Source organism: Rhinatrema bivittatum, chromosome 3 (assembly GCF_901001135.1).
Source record: "Rhinatrema bivittatum chromosome 3, aRhiBiv1.1, whole genome shotgun sequence".
Taxonomy (NCBI): domain Eukaryota; kingdom Metazoa; phylum Chordata; class Amphibia; order Gymnophiona; family Rhinatrematidae; genus Rhinatrema; species Rhinatrema bivittatum.
The window spans coordinates 6,568,537-6,584,679 of record NC_042617.1 but is presented as its reverse complement, the minus strand read 5'-3'; the positions used below and the strand labels follow the sequence as shown (position 1 = coordinate 6,584,679).

Below are 16,143 nucleotides of genomic sequence, written 5' to 3'. Positions count from 1 at the left end.
CCGGCTTAAAGTAGATTTCCACCTTACCTTGTCTTCGGCGCTTCCCGGTTTCGTTCCGGGCGGTCTTTGGCTGCGGAGGGAGAGGGTAAGTACCTTCACTGCCGCACTCGAGGGGGTGCACCCGCTGCCTCTCAGCCGCGCCCGGGATCGGGGGCTAAGTCCTCGCCGTGATTCGGCCGCAGGACCGAGGCTCACCTCCGAGGGACCACGGAAATCACCTCGGGAAACTGGGGGAGCGACCCGAGGGTATCACCGCAGGAGCGCGGGGCTCGTCTTCAGGTAGGATTTTTCTTCCAATTTCGTTCTTCAATTTTGGTCTAACGCTCTGAGAGCGTGCAGATAGCTCCTAACTGCTTTGGAGACTGAAAATACTGAGGAGCTGCACTTCCTGCAGGAGTATATGTACTAGGGGCTGATGTCAGATTGAAATCTGATCCGTCTCCAACTGCTAGCACAAGTACACTATACCCATTGGTCCTGAGACCATCTGCTACACGCTAGGAAATGTCCATTTAATCCTACTCTCTGTTTCTGTCTTTTATTTATTTATAAACTCTTATACCGATATTCGTGGGTAAATCATATCTGTTTACAGCAAACTCAATGAGATACATGAAACAGGGAGGGGGAAACAGGAGCAACAAGAAGATAAAGGGGAGAATGTAAGGTGGAACCTTAAAAAAAAGTTAACTGAAGGTAAGTTATAGTAAAAGGGGCGGTAACTAATAAAGACAAGAAGAGTACAGGATAACAAAAGAGAAAATCTAGGATAAGAGGAGTCATACAATATATAAGGTAAGGGGGATACTATATAGAGTACTATACATTTTACAAGTATTATATTAAGAGAATTAAATGAGGAGTATTATACATTTTACAAGGTAAAGGATATTTAGCCAGTTTGTAATCCACGAAAGGACATCGCCACCTATCCCATGACTTTTTACTTTTCCTAGAAGCCTCTCATGAGGAACTTTGTCAAACGCCTTCTGAAAATCCAAGTATACTATATCTACCGGTTCACCTTTATCCACATGTTTATTAACTCCTTCAAAAAAGTGAAGCAGATTTGTGAGGCAAGACTTGCCCTGGGTAAAGCCATGCTGACTTTGTTCCATTAAACCATGTCTTTCTATATGTTCTGTGATTTTGATGTTTAGAACACTTTCCACTATTTTTCCTGGCACTGACGTCAGGCTAACCGGTCTGTAGTTTCCCGGATCGCCCCTGGAGCCCTTTTTAAATACTGGGGTTACATTAGCTATCCTCCAGTCTTCAGGTACAATGGATGATTTTAATGATAAGTTACAAATTTTTACTAATAGGTCTGAAATTTCATTTTTTAGTTCCTTCAGAACTCTGGGGTGTATACCATCCGGTCCAGGTGATTTACTACTCTTCAGTTTGTCAATCAGGCCTACCACATCTTCTAGGTTCACCGTGATTTGATTCAGTCCATCTGAATCATTACCCATGAAAACCTTCTCCATTACGGGTACCTCCCCAACATCCTCTTCAGTAAACACCGAAGCAAAGAAATCATTTAATCTTTCCACGATGGCCTTATCTTCTCTAAGTGCCCCTTTAACCCTTCGATCATCTAACAGTCCAACTGACTCCCCGAGGCCACACTCCCATTCAAGTGAATGGTCTTCCGCACAAGTCTCTCGCTTTTTATTTAGAGCGCACCACAGCCCACAGGCAGGCCCACCCAACTCTGTCTCCTTTGACAAAAATAAACTTGGAGTTGCGGTGGGCAAGCAGACCCTCTCCAATTGGTTGGCAGACTATTGCTTTTTATCAGCAAGCGGGCCTTCCGCTCTGGAGCCGAGTGAAAGCGCACTCAGAAAGGGCTATGGCAGCATCAGTAGCACACTTCCGGGCAGTTCCACACTTTTGCAGCCCATTACTGTCTGGACAAGGATGGTCGACAGGTCAGTGTCTTTGGCCAGTCTGTCCTCTGCAACCTGTTCCAAGCGTGAGAATCCAACTCTCCCTACCTAGGGCCCAGTATGAGGTTCATTCTGCCCCGATGTTGCGCCTGTTGCACATTATTGGGTGTCTGTTGGCCCCGTGTGTTCCAGGGGCAGCCTGCAGCTTGATATTCACCCATCTGTGAGCATTATCATCCTGTTTGTCCTGGGAGAAAGCAGAGTTGCTTACCTGTAACAGGTGTTCTCCCAGGATAGCAGGATGTTAGTCCTCAAGAAACCCGCCTGCTCCCCACAAAGTTGGGTTCATCTGTGTTTTGTTTTATTTTAATCGCTCATATTTTTCTGCTTTGACACGAGACTGAAGGGGGACCCCATCTGGCTATGGGATTGGTGGCATACTGGGCATGCTCAGTGTTCCAGTCAGTTTCTAGAAATTGACAAAAAGTATTCTGTGACAGGCTCCATCTGATGATGTCACCCATCTGTGAGGACTAACATCCTGCTATCCTGGGAGAACACCTGTCACAGGTAAGCAACTCTGCTTTCTTAAACACTAGTTTTCTTTTTTTTTTTTTTAAACTAATAGGTAGCCAGTACAGGGGCCTAAAGGAAAGAAGGGGGAAGGGAGATTCAACAAGCAAATACTTCCGCACTGCTGCTTGTTTCAAGGAAATAATTGAGTCAGCCCCGTACCACCTACACTTAACCAGGCCGTGCAGGGAACCTGGGAGCTAGCAAATAGGGCTCACTCAGCCTGGCCTAAGCACAAGAAGCCTGACCCAAGAAATGCTCAACTAGAAAAATTGCAAGAGCTGTTCTCAGTAAAGGTGATAGCATTGCACTAGGCAAGCTATGGGCCAAAATCTAAGAGCTGAAATCCTTCTGCACCCCTACAAATTGCGCTACCATTTGCCGAGTGATGTCCTCTGTCTCCATCTGTTAGGAGGTGGTGTACACTCAGGGATCTGGACTGCTCTAGCACAGGGGTGGCCAATCTGGGTCCTGAAGAACCAGAAACAGGGCTGCTTTTCCGGATATCCACAATGAATATGCATGAGAAATTTGCATGCAATGGAGGCAGTGCATACAATTTCATCTCAAGCATATTAATTACTGGTGTCCTGTTTGTGGCTCTTAAGTTGGCCATCCCTGACAGTTACTGAATTCTTGAGATTCTTTATCTTAAAGTTAGTTTTTCTGAAGTCCAAGACTCTTGCATCACTGCCTGCACTGTAATACTGAACTACACAATGCGATCACTGCATCCCCAACTACATGAGATATATTCTCCATGTCTGGTATCCCCCCTCTCACCTATTACTGTCAGGACCTCTCTTCCAGGATCTCCATGCTTCCAGATGACAACACAAACAAGGTGACCCAGTCAACATCTGCAGATTGAAATCACCTAGCAATAACATCTCCCCTTTTGCATCAATTTTATCAATGTCTTCCATTAAATCTCTCCATTTCTTCTGTATGCGAAAGAGGGCTAAATGTCACACTATTTGCATATGTAGCATCACTCCTTTCTTCCCACTCTGTCCTGATTAAATAGCCTGGTGCAACTATATCCCAATCACGGTTCTCCATATACTGTCTCTCTGCAACTGTCACTATTTCCAAGTCAACCTCTTCCACGAATGCCTCTAGCTCTAGGATTTTAATTCCTATACTATGAACATTAGCATCCAGAGCATTCCATGTGGTGTCCTTTCTCTCCATTTTGCTATAAAGATTTAAATGTGTTACTTACCTTAAGGCTTTACCCAAACATTCCCAACAATCCTGGTATAAAGCCCTTCTCAGTAGGTTTTGTTTTGGAAAACAATCGCTTCCCTTTCCTTTGACAGGTGGACCAGGAACATTATCCTATGGTCCATGAAGAAAAAACGTTCTCATCGACACCATCTATACAACTTTCTCTGCCTTGGCCTTTATCCTTCACTGGGACTAAGTGACAAAAGTATCACCTACGCACCCATCTGCTTCACCCTCTCAAAGCCAGGCATTCACTTGAGATATATTCTGGGCAGGAACTAGCAGCAGGAGATAAAATCAGTAGGCTTGATGATTCGCAGGCAGCAGGCAGCACACCTTCTGCCACATCTGGTCAGTGAGACTTCAGCTGGACTAATGGGTCCAGTTCTGCTTATTGTACCTCCAGACAGGGTGGAAGTTGTCCAGAAAAAGGCCACCAAAATGGTGCCGAGTTCCCATCAAAGCCTTGACATGAGACTTAAGGATATTATATATAGATCCATCCTAGAGAAGACAAACATTGCAATTCTTCAAAGGTATAAATATTGCACAAGAAACAACAGAAGGAAGTTCTAAAGCAAGAGATCACATAAGAGAAGCAGACTCAGGAGCAATATATGGAAATAAGACGTTATAAAAAGTAACAGACTCACAGTGGTATTAGAATTCAAGGAAGAGGAAAGCCAGAAACAAGTAGGCTCTGAGGTACTGCAAGAGGAAGTGAAAGTGGGCAGACAGGATGGGATTCAATTATTTGCTCTCCTGTTTTATTTGAGCTAAGGGGCGCCCTGGGTCCTGCCAGCATCACCAGAGGGAGGCCTGGCGTGTTCACGGCAGACCCCATCCCGCTGTGGCCAGGGGGGGCAGGGAACCATTTGCCCTAGAGCTGGCCCTCTCTCTATAGGATAGAGCAACTCATCTAATTCCTGTAGAACAATTCTTGACACTGCCAGTTCAGTCTTACACTGCAGGAGCCACTGGGAGACGTTACGACCCTCCTCCTCCTCCTCCAGTGTGACCTGCAGAGCTGCGCTTGGGGAGATGGAGTCACCAACACAGAGGAGTTTCCTGCTACTGCAGCTAACTGCACCTTTCAAGCAGGAAAATCAATTCAGAAGATACCTCCCACTATTTCTAGTGGCCCCAGTTACAAGCTGAACCTTATTTCGTGCCGAGAAGATGTGTAGAATTATATAATGAAACCGTATCTCATCCGATTCCTAGAAAGCTATGCTGAAACGTGTTTACACAACAGGAGGCACTCCAAAAATGACTAGATATTTAATGCAGATATAATTCATGAAAAAGCACCAGAAATAAGCCAATGATTTCATTGAGAGTTCGTAAAAAGCAAGCAAGCCCTTTTAGCAGAAAGGCAAGCCCAGAGGCACAGACGCTGCCTTCCTCTCTCCCCCCCCCCCCCCCCCCCCCCCCCCCCCCTCAGCAGGATATTTTCCTGCCTTAGGGCCCCTCTCCAGTCCAGGGCAGCAGTGTCTTCCAGTCCATGCCCTCCCTCCCCTCCAGAATCCATGGGAAGAGACTCCCACATTAACATGATTGCATTTACTTCTATCGTCGTTCGCCAGGGTAGATGGGTCCTACCCGTGAGGTAGCGGTAAGGTGGCCTGTGTGCAGGGACCTTCATTTTCAGTTTATAAATGTCATTTCTCCTGAGAATGTCAATGTTACAACACGTTAAATTCAGTGGGAAAATGACTTCTAACAATTCTTCTCCTGTATGATAAAACAACGTCATTTTTCCATTGATTTTTTTATTTTTTTTTTGCTGTAAATGGCCCTAACTTAAGTCACCACACGAGCAGCAAGCAGGAGGCAAAGCTTTGCTATCTCTATGATAAAATGGGGCTTAAAAAGAGAGGCGAGGAGGGGCAAGAAGCATTCAGTTTTCCATGAAGCAGCAAAAGGTAAACTCCAGGATCTCCCTGAATTGAGGGGCACGCGATGGCCTCCTCTAACTGCTCACCTGAAACTTAGAGGAGAGGACTGAGGAAGGAGCAGATTACAGACTTGCTTCCAGGCTCCTCAGAGCCCATCAGGTGAGAGGCCACATTCACCCGGTTTTGCCTGATAAAAGTGCTGATTAGGGCAGCTTTCTACGGCCCTTCATTTATACCCACACCTTCTTCTTACAGAGAACAGATCTGGACAATTGCTGTCAGGAGATCACTGCCTCACCGCATGTCATGAGGAAGTTACACGGTGGCCTGACTGGGGCTGGAAGGGTTCATTCTGTGGGCAGGGCCCGCTGTCCTACATGGATCATGCTTTACAGGTCATGAATTATCCCCACTGCACACAGACCGAGAAAAGCGGACACTGCTCACACCTTCAACAGTTTATGACATCCTGCTCCTACAGAAGCTTCATGGAGGTGGCTCGAGAGGCACGTAGCTGAAAATTCATCAGCAGATACGGCTTTCACAGATATACGAGCACGGCTGGGACGTGCAAGGATGCCTGGAAGGGATATTGAATACTGGATCTATCAATACTGACCAAGCAGATACCAGTACACAATGGCATCCCCACCAAGAAGAGAACTTCCAAAAACTACAGATTGGACTACTTAAAAATAACCTGGAACCTGAATGTGGAAGTGATACAGGACAAGGCATGACTGTACTCTCTGCAGGAGGATAATGCTCTGCCTTACAAGAGGAGGGGGCGATCAGACAGACCGAATAAAAGCAAAGCATTCAGCCTAAAATGATTTTGTTTTGGAAGGGCACAAGCTCAGGTTAATGACATGGCCTTAACACTCCTGCAGGATCGTAGCCTAGCATCAGGCCCAACAGCTCCAATACACACAAAAATGGAAAACCCTTGGACTCCCTCCTTACAAACCCACATTCCCACTAGTTGTTAAATCCCTTAACTGTGACAGGAGCCTGGAACCAGATATAATCCTGCGCAGCGGAGCTGGCTGCTTCCTGCACAGTGGGAGCTAGGCTCACGTCACAGCAAGAGAGATTGACAGTCAACCTCCTGCCGTGGCTGGGCACCTTGTAGGCAAGTTTGGGTCGAAACCAGTCAATGGCAGAGTCTCTGTGGCCCTGCAGCAGCAGCACGGCACCCATAATAGCAGGAGACTTCAGCTCACTGAAGACGTCCGCGAGGAAGACGGAGTGAAAGATTTTGCGCGTGCAGGATGACGTTTCCAGACTCTGCCCGGCATTCCCCAGCCTGATGCCCTCCATATTAACTTCGTACAGTTCCCTGGGGCACACGGTGCTGCCACCCAGGAGAAGCAGGACTCGTGGGACCAGAGTCAGTGAGAAGGCGGCTTCCAGGTGCCCAAAGAGCTCTTCCAGTTCAGCCAGCACCCGCTGGCACTTCTTACTGTCTGCCAGGTCTGTGCGCTGCATCTTCCTCTTGAATACCCCGTCAGCCTGCCAGGAGAGTAAGCAGAGAGCAGCTCAGTAGGGGAAGCCCAACCACGTGCAACAGCCAGAGAAGAATTCAACCTTACACAGGAGGGCCTCTGCCAGATCCCTTCACCTCAGCTGTGTTTCTGCTGCATGGAAGGAAGCAGCACTATTATCTCTTCCAGGCACCATTAAGTACGCATTTCTATACAAATCAGAACGGACATTTGGTTAATATTATGTCCCTTCCTTCAGGAGCAGAGAATCTAAGTTTGAGCACAGTGAATGGTGAGCAGGGAAATTGAATTAGCACCCAGTACCCAGGCAGCAGCCCATCAGCCTGCCTCAGCAAACATCACTGCAGCACAGGCCCCAGGGATCAGGACGCATCTGAGCAGACCTTCCCTTCTCGGGCTCACTTACCTCACAGGGAGAATCAGAAAACTGCTTCACCCCGCTAGGCCTGGAGCAGCCTAATATTTTACTTACAATAATCAGAATGCAATTCATTCGTTCATAAACCCTGCAGGGCAGATACCGAGTACAAGTACTGCAGCAGCATTTAACTTTAAAGAGAGAGACTGATAAATACTGAGAGGAATGGTTGCAAAGCTTGCAGGGGTACACGAGGTGTGGATGATGTTTCAAATTATTACTTGGAAACCCAGATAAAGTGTATTCTACGTACTGAAAAACTGTCGAAGAAAGTCCAAACTGCCAGCAGCAAAGTTATACGGCGACATGAAATAAGCAATTAAAAACCAAGAGGACATCCCAAGTAGGAACAGGGAAGAACATAAGCACTGCCGAGTTACATGTAAACATTAAAAGCAGCTCGTTATACGGGGGGAAGCCAACAACTTTTCCACATACATTCAAAGCAAGAAGCCCATGTCGGCGCTCTAGATGAACGAGGCAGGGAGGACAGAAAGCTAATGAAACCTTCGCTAAGGAGGATGTTGGAGATTTACCCATAACAGAACCTCTAGCAAACCCCTGTGATAACGGAAGATGTCAGAGCAAACTGACAAGCTAAACAGTTGTCACCATCAGCATTGGATCATTTTCACCCCACATGTCTGAAGAAACTCAGAAGGAAAATTAGTTCTTACCTGTTAATTTTTGTTCCTGTAGTACCACAGATCAGTCCAGACCATGGGTTGAGCCTCCTGTCCAGCAGGTGGAGACAGACCAAAACTGAAAGGGTATCCTATATGAGGACAGAGCCTATCCTGTAGCCCTTCAGTATAACTATTGTCAAAGCAGAGAAATAAACTTCATGGAACAAGCAAGTAACAGAAGAAGAACTCAAGCAAACAACAAGAGAACTCTGAAAATTGGAAAGAAGAGAAACAGCAAATGAACTCTGTGCATGGGGACTCTTGCTTAAACGTCCACAATCATCACATAGATGCTTCCGGTGCCTCCTATTAAGGAACACATAGAACATAGGACACAGTATTGGAGAGATGGAATAAGGATCTTCGAGCGGACAGGAAGACAAGAAAGGGAAGGGCGTCTGGACTGATCCGTGGTAATACAGGAACAAACATTAACAGGTAAGGACTAATTTTCCTTTCCCTGTACATACCCGGATCAGTCCAGACCATGGGATTACCAAAGCTTCCCTAGACAGGATGGGACCTTGACAGTCCCACTCGAAGTACCTGCCGCCCAAAAGAACCAAAAACTGGCACCTGAACATCCAGGCGGTAATGTCTAGCAAAAGTATGCAGAGACTTCCAAGTAGCTGCCCTACATATCTCCTGCGGGGAGACCGACTGGCTTTCCGCCCAGGAAGCCGCCTGAGAAAGCAAGCAATGGGCCTTAAGACCCTCCGGGACCGGACGTCCCTGACAGATGTAGGCAGATGAGATCGCTTCCTTCAACCAGCGAGGTATCGTAGTTTTAGAGGCCTGTTTGCCCCAGTTGGGGCCACTCCATAAGACGAAGAGATGATCCGAAACTCAAAAGTCATTAGTCACCTCCAGGTAACGCATGAGAACGCGTTTTACATCTAGATGGCGGAGATCCTCCCCGCCTGGACTCGCAATATCCGCAGGAGAAAACACGGGGAGCTCCACCAACTGGTTGACATGAAAGGAAGACACAACCTTTGGGAGGAATGACAGGACAGTCTTAAGAGACCCCAGAGTAAGAGAAACAGAGGAAGGGCTCACGGCAAGACAATGCTTGGATCTCAGACACCCGTCTAGCGGAGCAAATAGAGACCAAAAACACCGCCTTCAGCGTCAAATCCTTAAGGGTAGAACGGCGAAGGGGCTTAAAGGGAGCCTGACAAAGACCGGAGGACCAGATTCAAACTCCACGAGAGACAAGTGGGACGCAACGGCGGCTTCAGATGTTTGACCCCTTTGAGAAAACGGACAACATCCGGATGAGACGCAACCGCGTGGCCTTCGAGGCTTCCCAAAAGAGAACCTAAGGCAGACACCTGTACACGGAGCGAACCAAAGGAGAGACCCTTGGAGAGGCCATGCTGGAGAAAAGAGAGGACTAGTGAGACTGAAGCCGAGCGTGTCGTAACGCCCGCTTCCTCGCAAACCATTTCAAAGACCTTCCAGACCCGGACATAGGCGAGGGACGTAGAAGTTTTGCGAGCCCTTCCTCGAAAGGACTAGGGCCAAGACTGGGACTTAGAGGAAGTTCCCCTAGAGAAGGCGCCCCTCGCTCTTGGTTGATATCTACGTTGGCCCCTGAAGCGGGTACGAATAGGGAAAAAGGATCTAGCCTGTTTCGGGCGGTCCTCAGGCAACTTATGAACCTTGTTTTCCCCCAAGGACTTAATAAGCTGCTCCAGGTCCTCCACAAAGAGCAACTTACATTTGAAAGGGAGAGTACCCAGTTGTGCCTTGGAAGACGAATCAGCTGCCCAGTGGCGGAGCCAGAGGAGCCGTCTGGCCAAGACCGCCGAAGCCATCGCCTTCACGCGGAACAAATCATATAGGGCATCCACCCCATAAGCTATAGTGCCTTCTAACCTGTCAGCCTGCTCTGCCTCTGCAGGCGGGAGGTCCTGGGTGCTGAGTAATTGTTGGACCCACCTAAGACTTGCCCGCTGCATGAGACTGCAGCAAATCGACACCTGAACACCCAAGGCCAGGATTTAAAAAATGCGCTTGAGATGGGATTCCAGCTTATGATCTTGGACATCTCTCAAGGCTGTAGCCCCTACCACCGGGATGGTGGTATGTTTAGTGACCGCCATCACAGAAGAGTCCTCCTTAGGCATCTTCAATAAATCTAAACACTCCTCCGGGAGGGGATAAAGTTTTTCCATGGCCCTCCCGACCCGAAGACCCGACTTGGGGGCCTGCCATTCCCTGAGGAGCATTAGTTTGTGCATAGGGGTGGAAAAGAAAAGAGCACGGCAGAGCCCTGAGCCCCGCCAGGACCGGGTCAGAGGAAGCTGGCATTGCCCCCGAAAACTCGTCCACTGGGGGCAGTCAATCCCCAATTCTTGGGAGATGAAGGGAAGAGGAGGCTCCGGTTCCTCCCTACGAAAAAGGCGAAGAACCCGGGCCTGCAGGTGGCGCTCTCAGTTTTGTAGCAGTGCCTGAAAGTTTTTATTCTCTGCCTCCATCTGCTGGCAGGGATGCAAAGCCCACTGGTCTGGACTGATCTGGGGTAAGCACAGGAAACAGAATTGCTCAATATTCTGTTCAATGTTCACTGAGGAAGCGCTTATAATAGGACCACAGAAAAGGTAGACAATTTTCAGAAGACCATACTCGTGAGGAGCAAGCAAAAGTAAAAATAAAGTGATGGGCTAGACGGGATACATTCAAGGGCATTAAAAGAGGAAGTGCTTAGCATCAGGAGTGGTTCCAAAGGACTGGAAGTCAGGCGGAGGCTGGGAACTATAGGCAGGTTAGCCTGACCCCTGCAAAGTCGCTGCTAAAAACAGAGGATTATGCAATTACTGGAATCCTAGGGATTTCAAAACGCAAGGCAGGGTTTTTTTTTGTTTTTTTTAACAAGAGGCAGGTCCTGTCAGACAAATCTAATCGATTTCTTTCATGGGGTGACTAGTTAGGTTACAGAGTATGCAAAACACTTGGATCTCAGCAAGCCATGGTTCCACACAGACAGTTTAAAACTAAGTGATTAGGCAAGAAACTGGTAGCCCTCGGAGGAGAGGGGCATGAGTGCTGAGCTGCAGGGATTGGTGCTTGGACTAGTTTTCAACAGCTTTCAGGAAAGGATGATACCAAATTCTGCAACAGGAAAGATGCGCAGAAAGGGGTGGAGAACATGAAGCTTGAGGAATGATCTAGAGTGGAGGGTCCCAAACCTGTCCTGAGAGACCCCCAGCCAGGCAGTGCAGACAAATATCCGAAAACCTGACTGGCTGTGGATCCTCCAGGACAGGTTCCCAAACCACTAATCCAGAGTCTGGCAGCTAAGATTTAATGCTAAAAAATGCAGGGTCATGCATAAGGGGACCAGTACAGTATAGGTCAGGGCTTCCCAAACCTGTCCTGGGGACCCACAGGCAGTTGGGTTTTCAGGATCTCCACAACAAATATGCAGGAGAAATTTGCATACAATGGAGACTCAGTATATACAAATTTATCTCAGGTATATTCATGGTGGAGATCCTGAAAACTTGACCTGCTGTGGGGTCCCCAGGACAGATTTGGGAAGCCCTGGTATAGGAGCTGAAGTTCCTCTGTGCACAAGACAAGAGCAGAATCTGGAGGTGATCACAACCGAGGATCTTTAAGATGGATGAACAGGCAGATTAGGTAACTGCAAAAGCCAGAAGGATGCTTGGGTGCAGAGGGAGAGGAGGCCATATTTCCTCTGTGGTCTTTGGCGAGACTTCATTCGGAGTACTGCGTAGACTCCTGGAGACTACACCTTCAATCCCAAAAGCAGCTACTAAAATGGTTAATCATGAACCAGGGAGATGTAAACCCTGGAGGAAAGAAGGGAAAGGGGAGATTGATAGATACATTTAAATACCTCCAAGAATAAATGGACAGGAGGCAGGCATCTTTCAAGAGAAAGGAGGCTCTAGGGCAGGGCTTCCCAAATGGGGTCACAAGTGCTTCAAATGTGCGCACTCTTCAGGTGCCAGTAGTGGCATTAGTAGTGGAGGTCAGCCTGAGGCCTATGCGCGAGCACATGCTGATAGGTCCTGCAGTGGGCACTGGCTGCGCCTGAGTTTCTGTAGTAACACAGCCCTGCATGAGGAGAGGGTCAGGCCCCATGCTGACTCGCATTAGTAAAGCGGCTGCCACTGGCAGATCAGTCAGGTTTGGGATTAGCCATGAGGGGAGAGGAGATTGCCACTGCTCCTTTCTCCTCAGCCCTCACTGAATCCACCCAAGCCTTCTATTCCCACCAGTTCTCATTTAGCTGTGGCCCAGGAACCAAATGAAAATCTCGCCACTGACCCTGAGCAGGGGGATGTTTGGCAAAAGGACAGTTGAAGAGATGGATGAAAAGCAGGAGAGGTTTGAGGGTTGGATAAAGTGCGGAGGGATTGGCTGTGGAGGGTGAGGGAGGGAGGGAATGAATGACAGAAGAGGTGGGAGTAAGAGGGGCTATGGCTGCATTGGAATGTGAGAGAAAGGTCAGAGGGGGGGGAAAGAGGCTCTCTCGGATGCTGCCAGCAGCCCAGTCTTATATAAACGCTCTTCAGGACCTCCCTCTTTGCCTCAGCAACGTCTCCTGCTTTTGCAGTGTGTGTTGCCTTGTGTTCCTGATTCTTTTATCCTGCCTTGCCTCACACCTTGTCGTCCTTGTTCAGCCTGCCTTGCCCTTCTGTATCATACAGTGTCTTCAGTGTGTATTTGTCTACCCCCCAAATCTTGCCCTCTTGCCTGGACCTGACCATCCTTGTTAGCTGCCTGCCTCCAACTCCATCAGTCTGCTGCGTACCCTGACTCCAGCAAAGCCATTAGACTTGGGTTTTTTCGCTGCCCTAGTCCTGCTGGCTGCCAGAACTCAAGAGCTCAACTTGAAGGAAAGGCGGCTCGTATAGGTGAAGCTCCAGACCGTCCCAATACAGGGCTCGTTTGCCAGCTGCTGGCATAGGCCAAGTAGGTTCACCTACGAGGCTGTGTCACCTACACCGCAGCACAAAGGACTCACAGCCACACTGCCCTTCACAGAGAGAGGGGGCTCCACTGGGGAGAGGAAGGCGAGAGAGGGAATTAGCTGGAGGGTAAGAAGGAGAGATTGATGGAGGGGTCTGCACTCCTGATAATTTGTTTTGATCATCTGGGTCCATGCAAATTTTCAAGTGCTAAAGTGGGGTCCCATAGACTAAAGGTTTGGGAAGCCCTGCTCTAGGGAGTAGATTCAGGAGTAATAAGGAAATATTCATTTACAGAAAGGATGGACACATGGAACAGTCACTTCCCTGGGGAGGTGGTGGAAATGTGAAGAGTTATCAGAATATCTGACAGACTATGAAGGTGAGCAGGAAATGTGAATGGGCTGTATGGTGTATCTACCATCAAGGTCTACTCCAATCCAGCAGTACCATTATCAACTCCAAAGATCAAATGAACAGGTTCTTCAGCAAAATTGCCATAACCCCTCTGAGCTCCCTTAGTATCCTAGGATGCATACCAGCTTGCTCTATGGCTTTTTTGTCCCATTCCACACAGACACTCTCTTCTAGCAATCTTCCTCCAATTCCTTCTGCCATGATTACCAAACAAGAAGGAATTTGATTGATGAGCTCTACATGGGACTACAGTGTTATGGAAAGGTATCAAATGCCTTCAGTACATGCTGAGGACTAAATTATCCTTCCAAGAACATAAAGCACTATTGCTTAGCAATATACACTGACTAAGAAGCGGAACCTTGACCTAGTCAATTTTGCTATTCACATAATAGCTGTGCCTTAAATTCCTCTTATGCTAATGTCCCAACCTCACCTGCTGCTGGCACTGTCTCCTGCAGAAATAGACGAGTTGGTCATAAGGCAAAGGCAGCTGCTGCCTCTGATATTAAACACTGCTTCAGAAGTTCACAGGTGATGAAACGACAGCAGCCCTCCTGGGTCACCAAACCAGGGAAAACCACCGACACTGAGCAGCAGTCTTGACTTTTCTGTATACCAGATAACCTTCTGCAAGCCAGTACTACCGCTGAGTGGTCACTGCTGTCAGTCAGCTCAAGGGTCTGTACACACACATCCCTCTTTCTGCTTACTCCATCCATCTCAAGAGGTTCAGCCTTGCAACCTCTGCATCCCACATCTGTATTAAATGCAATAAGTCAATAATATGTGTTCAATAGGGAATAAATAAACAGTTCTCATACATAACAATGGATAAAATAGCACATTTGCCATGTTAGTATATTTTAATGCATGGAAAAGAGGTTAAAAAATTAAATATGTAAGACAAAACCTTTTTATGGGACTACCACCATATTTCTTGGCTATTATTCAGGAGTAATACTACATGCCCCTTTCTTATACACTTCCTCAGCACCTGCTGCTGGCCACTGCTAAGTTGGACCATTGAACAGACCAGTATGGAGATTTTTAATAAACTTTGACCTAGCAGTTTCTTCTGGCACCTTTGAGCTTCAGCACAACTGAAATCAACCTCTACTGAGCTATAACATTCCTAAGCCTTCATTTCATAAATACTGGGATAGTCTACCATTTTATAATCCTTTGCAGAGTTCAGGGTGGAAAAAATTTTAGAAAATTTAAGTGCCAGTCAAATTTTTTTTTAATTTCACTTGAGAAAGTGAAATTTCACTTGAGAAAGTGAAATTTCACTTGCTATTTTGTCTTGTTTCTCTTTATTTTTAGTTTCTGCTCGCCATTTACCACTCTCTCTATACTTCCCTCCTCTTTCACCTGCTTCCGAGCAATCCCCAGAGAACTGTCAAAAGAAGTCATCAAGTTTACACAGTCTGGACTCTACTGGTAACAGCCATAGCAGCTCTACACTGCTTGGGCCCCCTCCTGCATATACTCTATTGGGCACCAGGGTCAGAATTTTTTCAGACTTTGTGCCAATAATCCTTGTACAGGCTTCCTCTAGAACCAGGTACCCTTACATATGGCAGCATGCAGCTCTGCCTAGGGCTGGAAAAATCCCATGAGCTAGGTCACCCAGACATCTACAATCTGACAAGGAATAGTCTCCTAGTTAGAGCAGCAAGCTGTAAACCAGGGATGCCAGTGTCACATACCACTAACTCACCCTATATTACCTCAGGTAGAAATGCATAGACTGATGCAGTAATCTGAGCATTAAAACGTGCGTTGAAAGCCAGCGCACATTTCTAACTCCTGATGCAGTAAGCTAATGGCGTTAAAACACACACAGGACCTTCACAGTGTGTATTCAGCACAGGCCAAACGCATATTTTAACTGGGGAAAGGGAGGCGGCATCCCTGACAGGCTGCGGCCGCCGCTCGGCTGGATACGGTCTGATTTATCCGTCCACCTGGCAGAGGGAAGCAGCCGCCAGACAGCCACACAAGGCAATACTTATACGGCTTTCTGCTGAATTACCAGGGGGCTAAATCTAAATACAACACAATCAGGAAAGTATTAAAAAACACAAAAAAAAAAGCTAAACTAACTACAAATGAGAAAATAATTCTCGACAGGAGCCCGGCCCCGCGCCCCTCACCTGAATCCCTCGCGGGTCCCGACGGCCCGCCTGCGTCCCCGAGGTCCGGGCCGCGCTCGCCCCACCCGCCGAGCCGCCCTCCCCGAGCCCCGGGCTCTTCTCCTCCCTGCCCCACTCCCCGCCGGCCACTTCCTCCTCCTCCTCTTCAGCCGCCATCTTTCCCGCCTCCTTTTAGGCGGTGCGCGGGGCACGACGGGAGCTCCTCGCCCTTGCGCAGGCGCAGAACACCCGTAAGCAGGACGTCAAAAAGCAGGACGTCAAATCCGGGCCTCGCTAGGGAGGACGGCCATGTGTGAGGCAGACGCGTGGGGCGGCAGCGCCTCCCCACGGAAGATCGTGTTTGCCTTTCCTTCCTCCTTCAGTTATTCTCTGTATAACTTTGGCGATACAGGTACAGTTCTCATGCCAATGAAGGTCTC

At 47.9% G+C, this 16,143-nt stretch overlaps 1 protein-coding gene across 1 annotated transcript; it reads right to left on the bottom strand.

The window, feature by feature from the left end:
- Positions 1-4,961: 4,961 nt before the first annotated feature.
- MAD2L1BP (MAD2L1 binding protein) lies at positions 4,962-15,845 on the bottom strand. Its single transcript, XM_029592863.1, is given in 4 exon segments — positions 4,962-7,105; positions 14,002-14,073; positions 14,075-14,325; positions 15,725-15,845. Coding segments are annotated over 3 exon segments (819 nt in total). The 5' UTR covers positions 14,288-14,325; positions 15,725-15,845; the 3' UTR covers positions 4,962-6,571.
- Between the last annotated feature and the right edge of the window lie 298 nt (positions 15,846-16,143).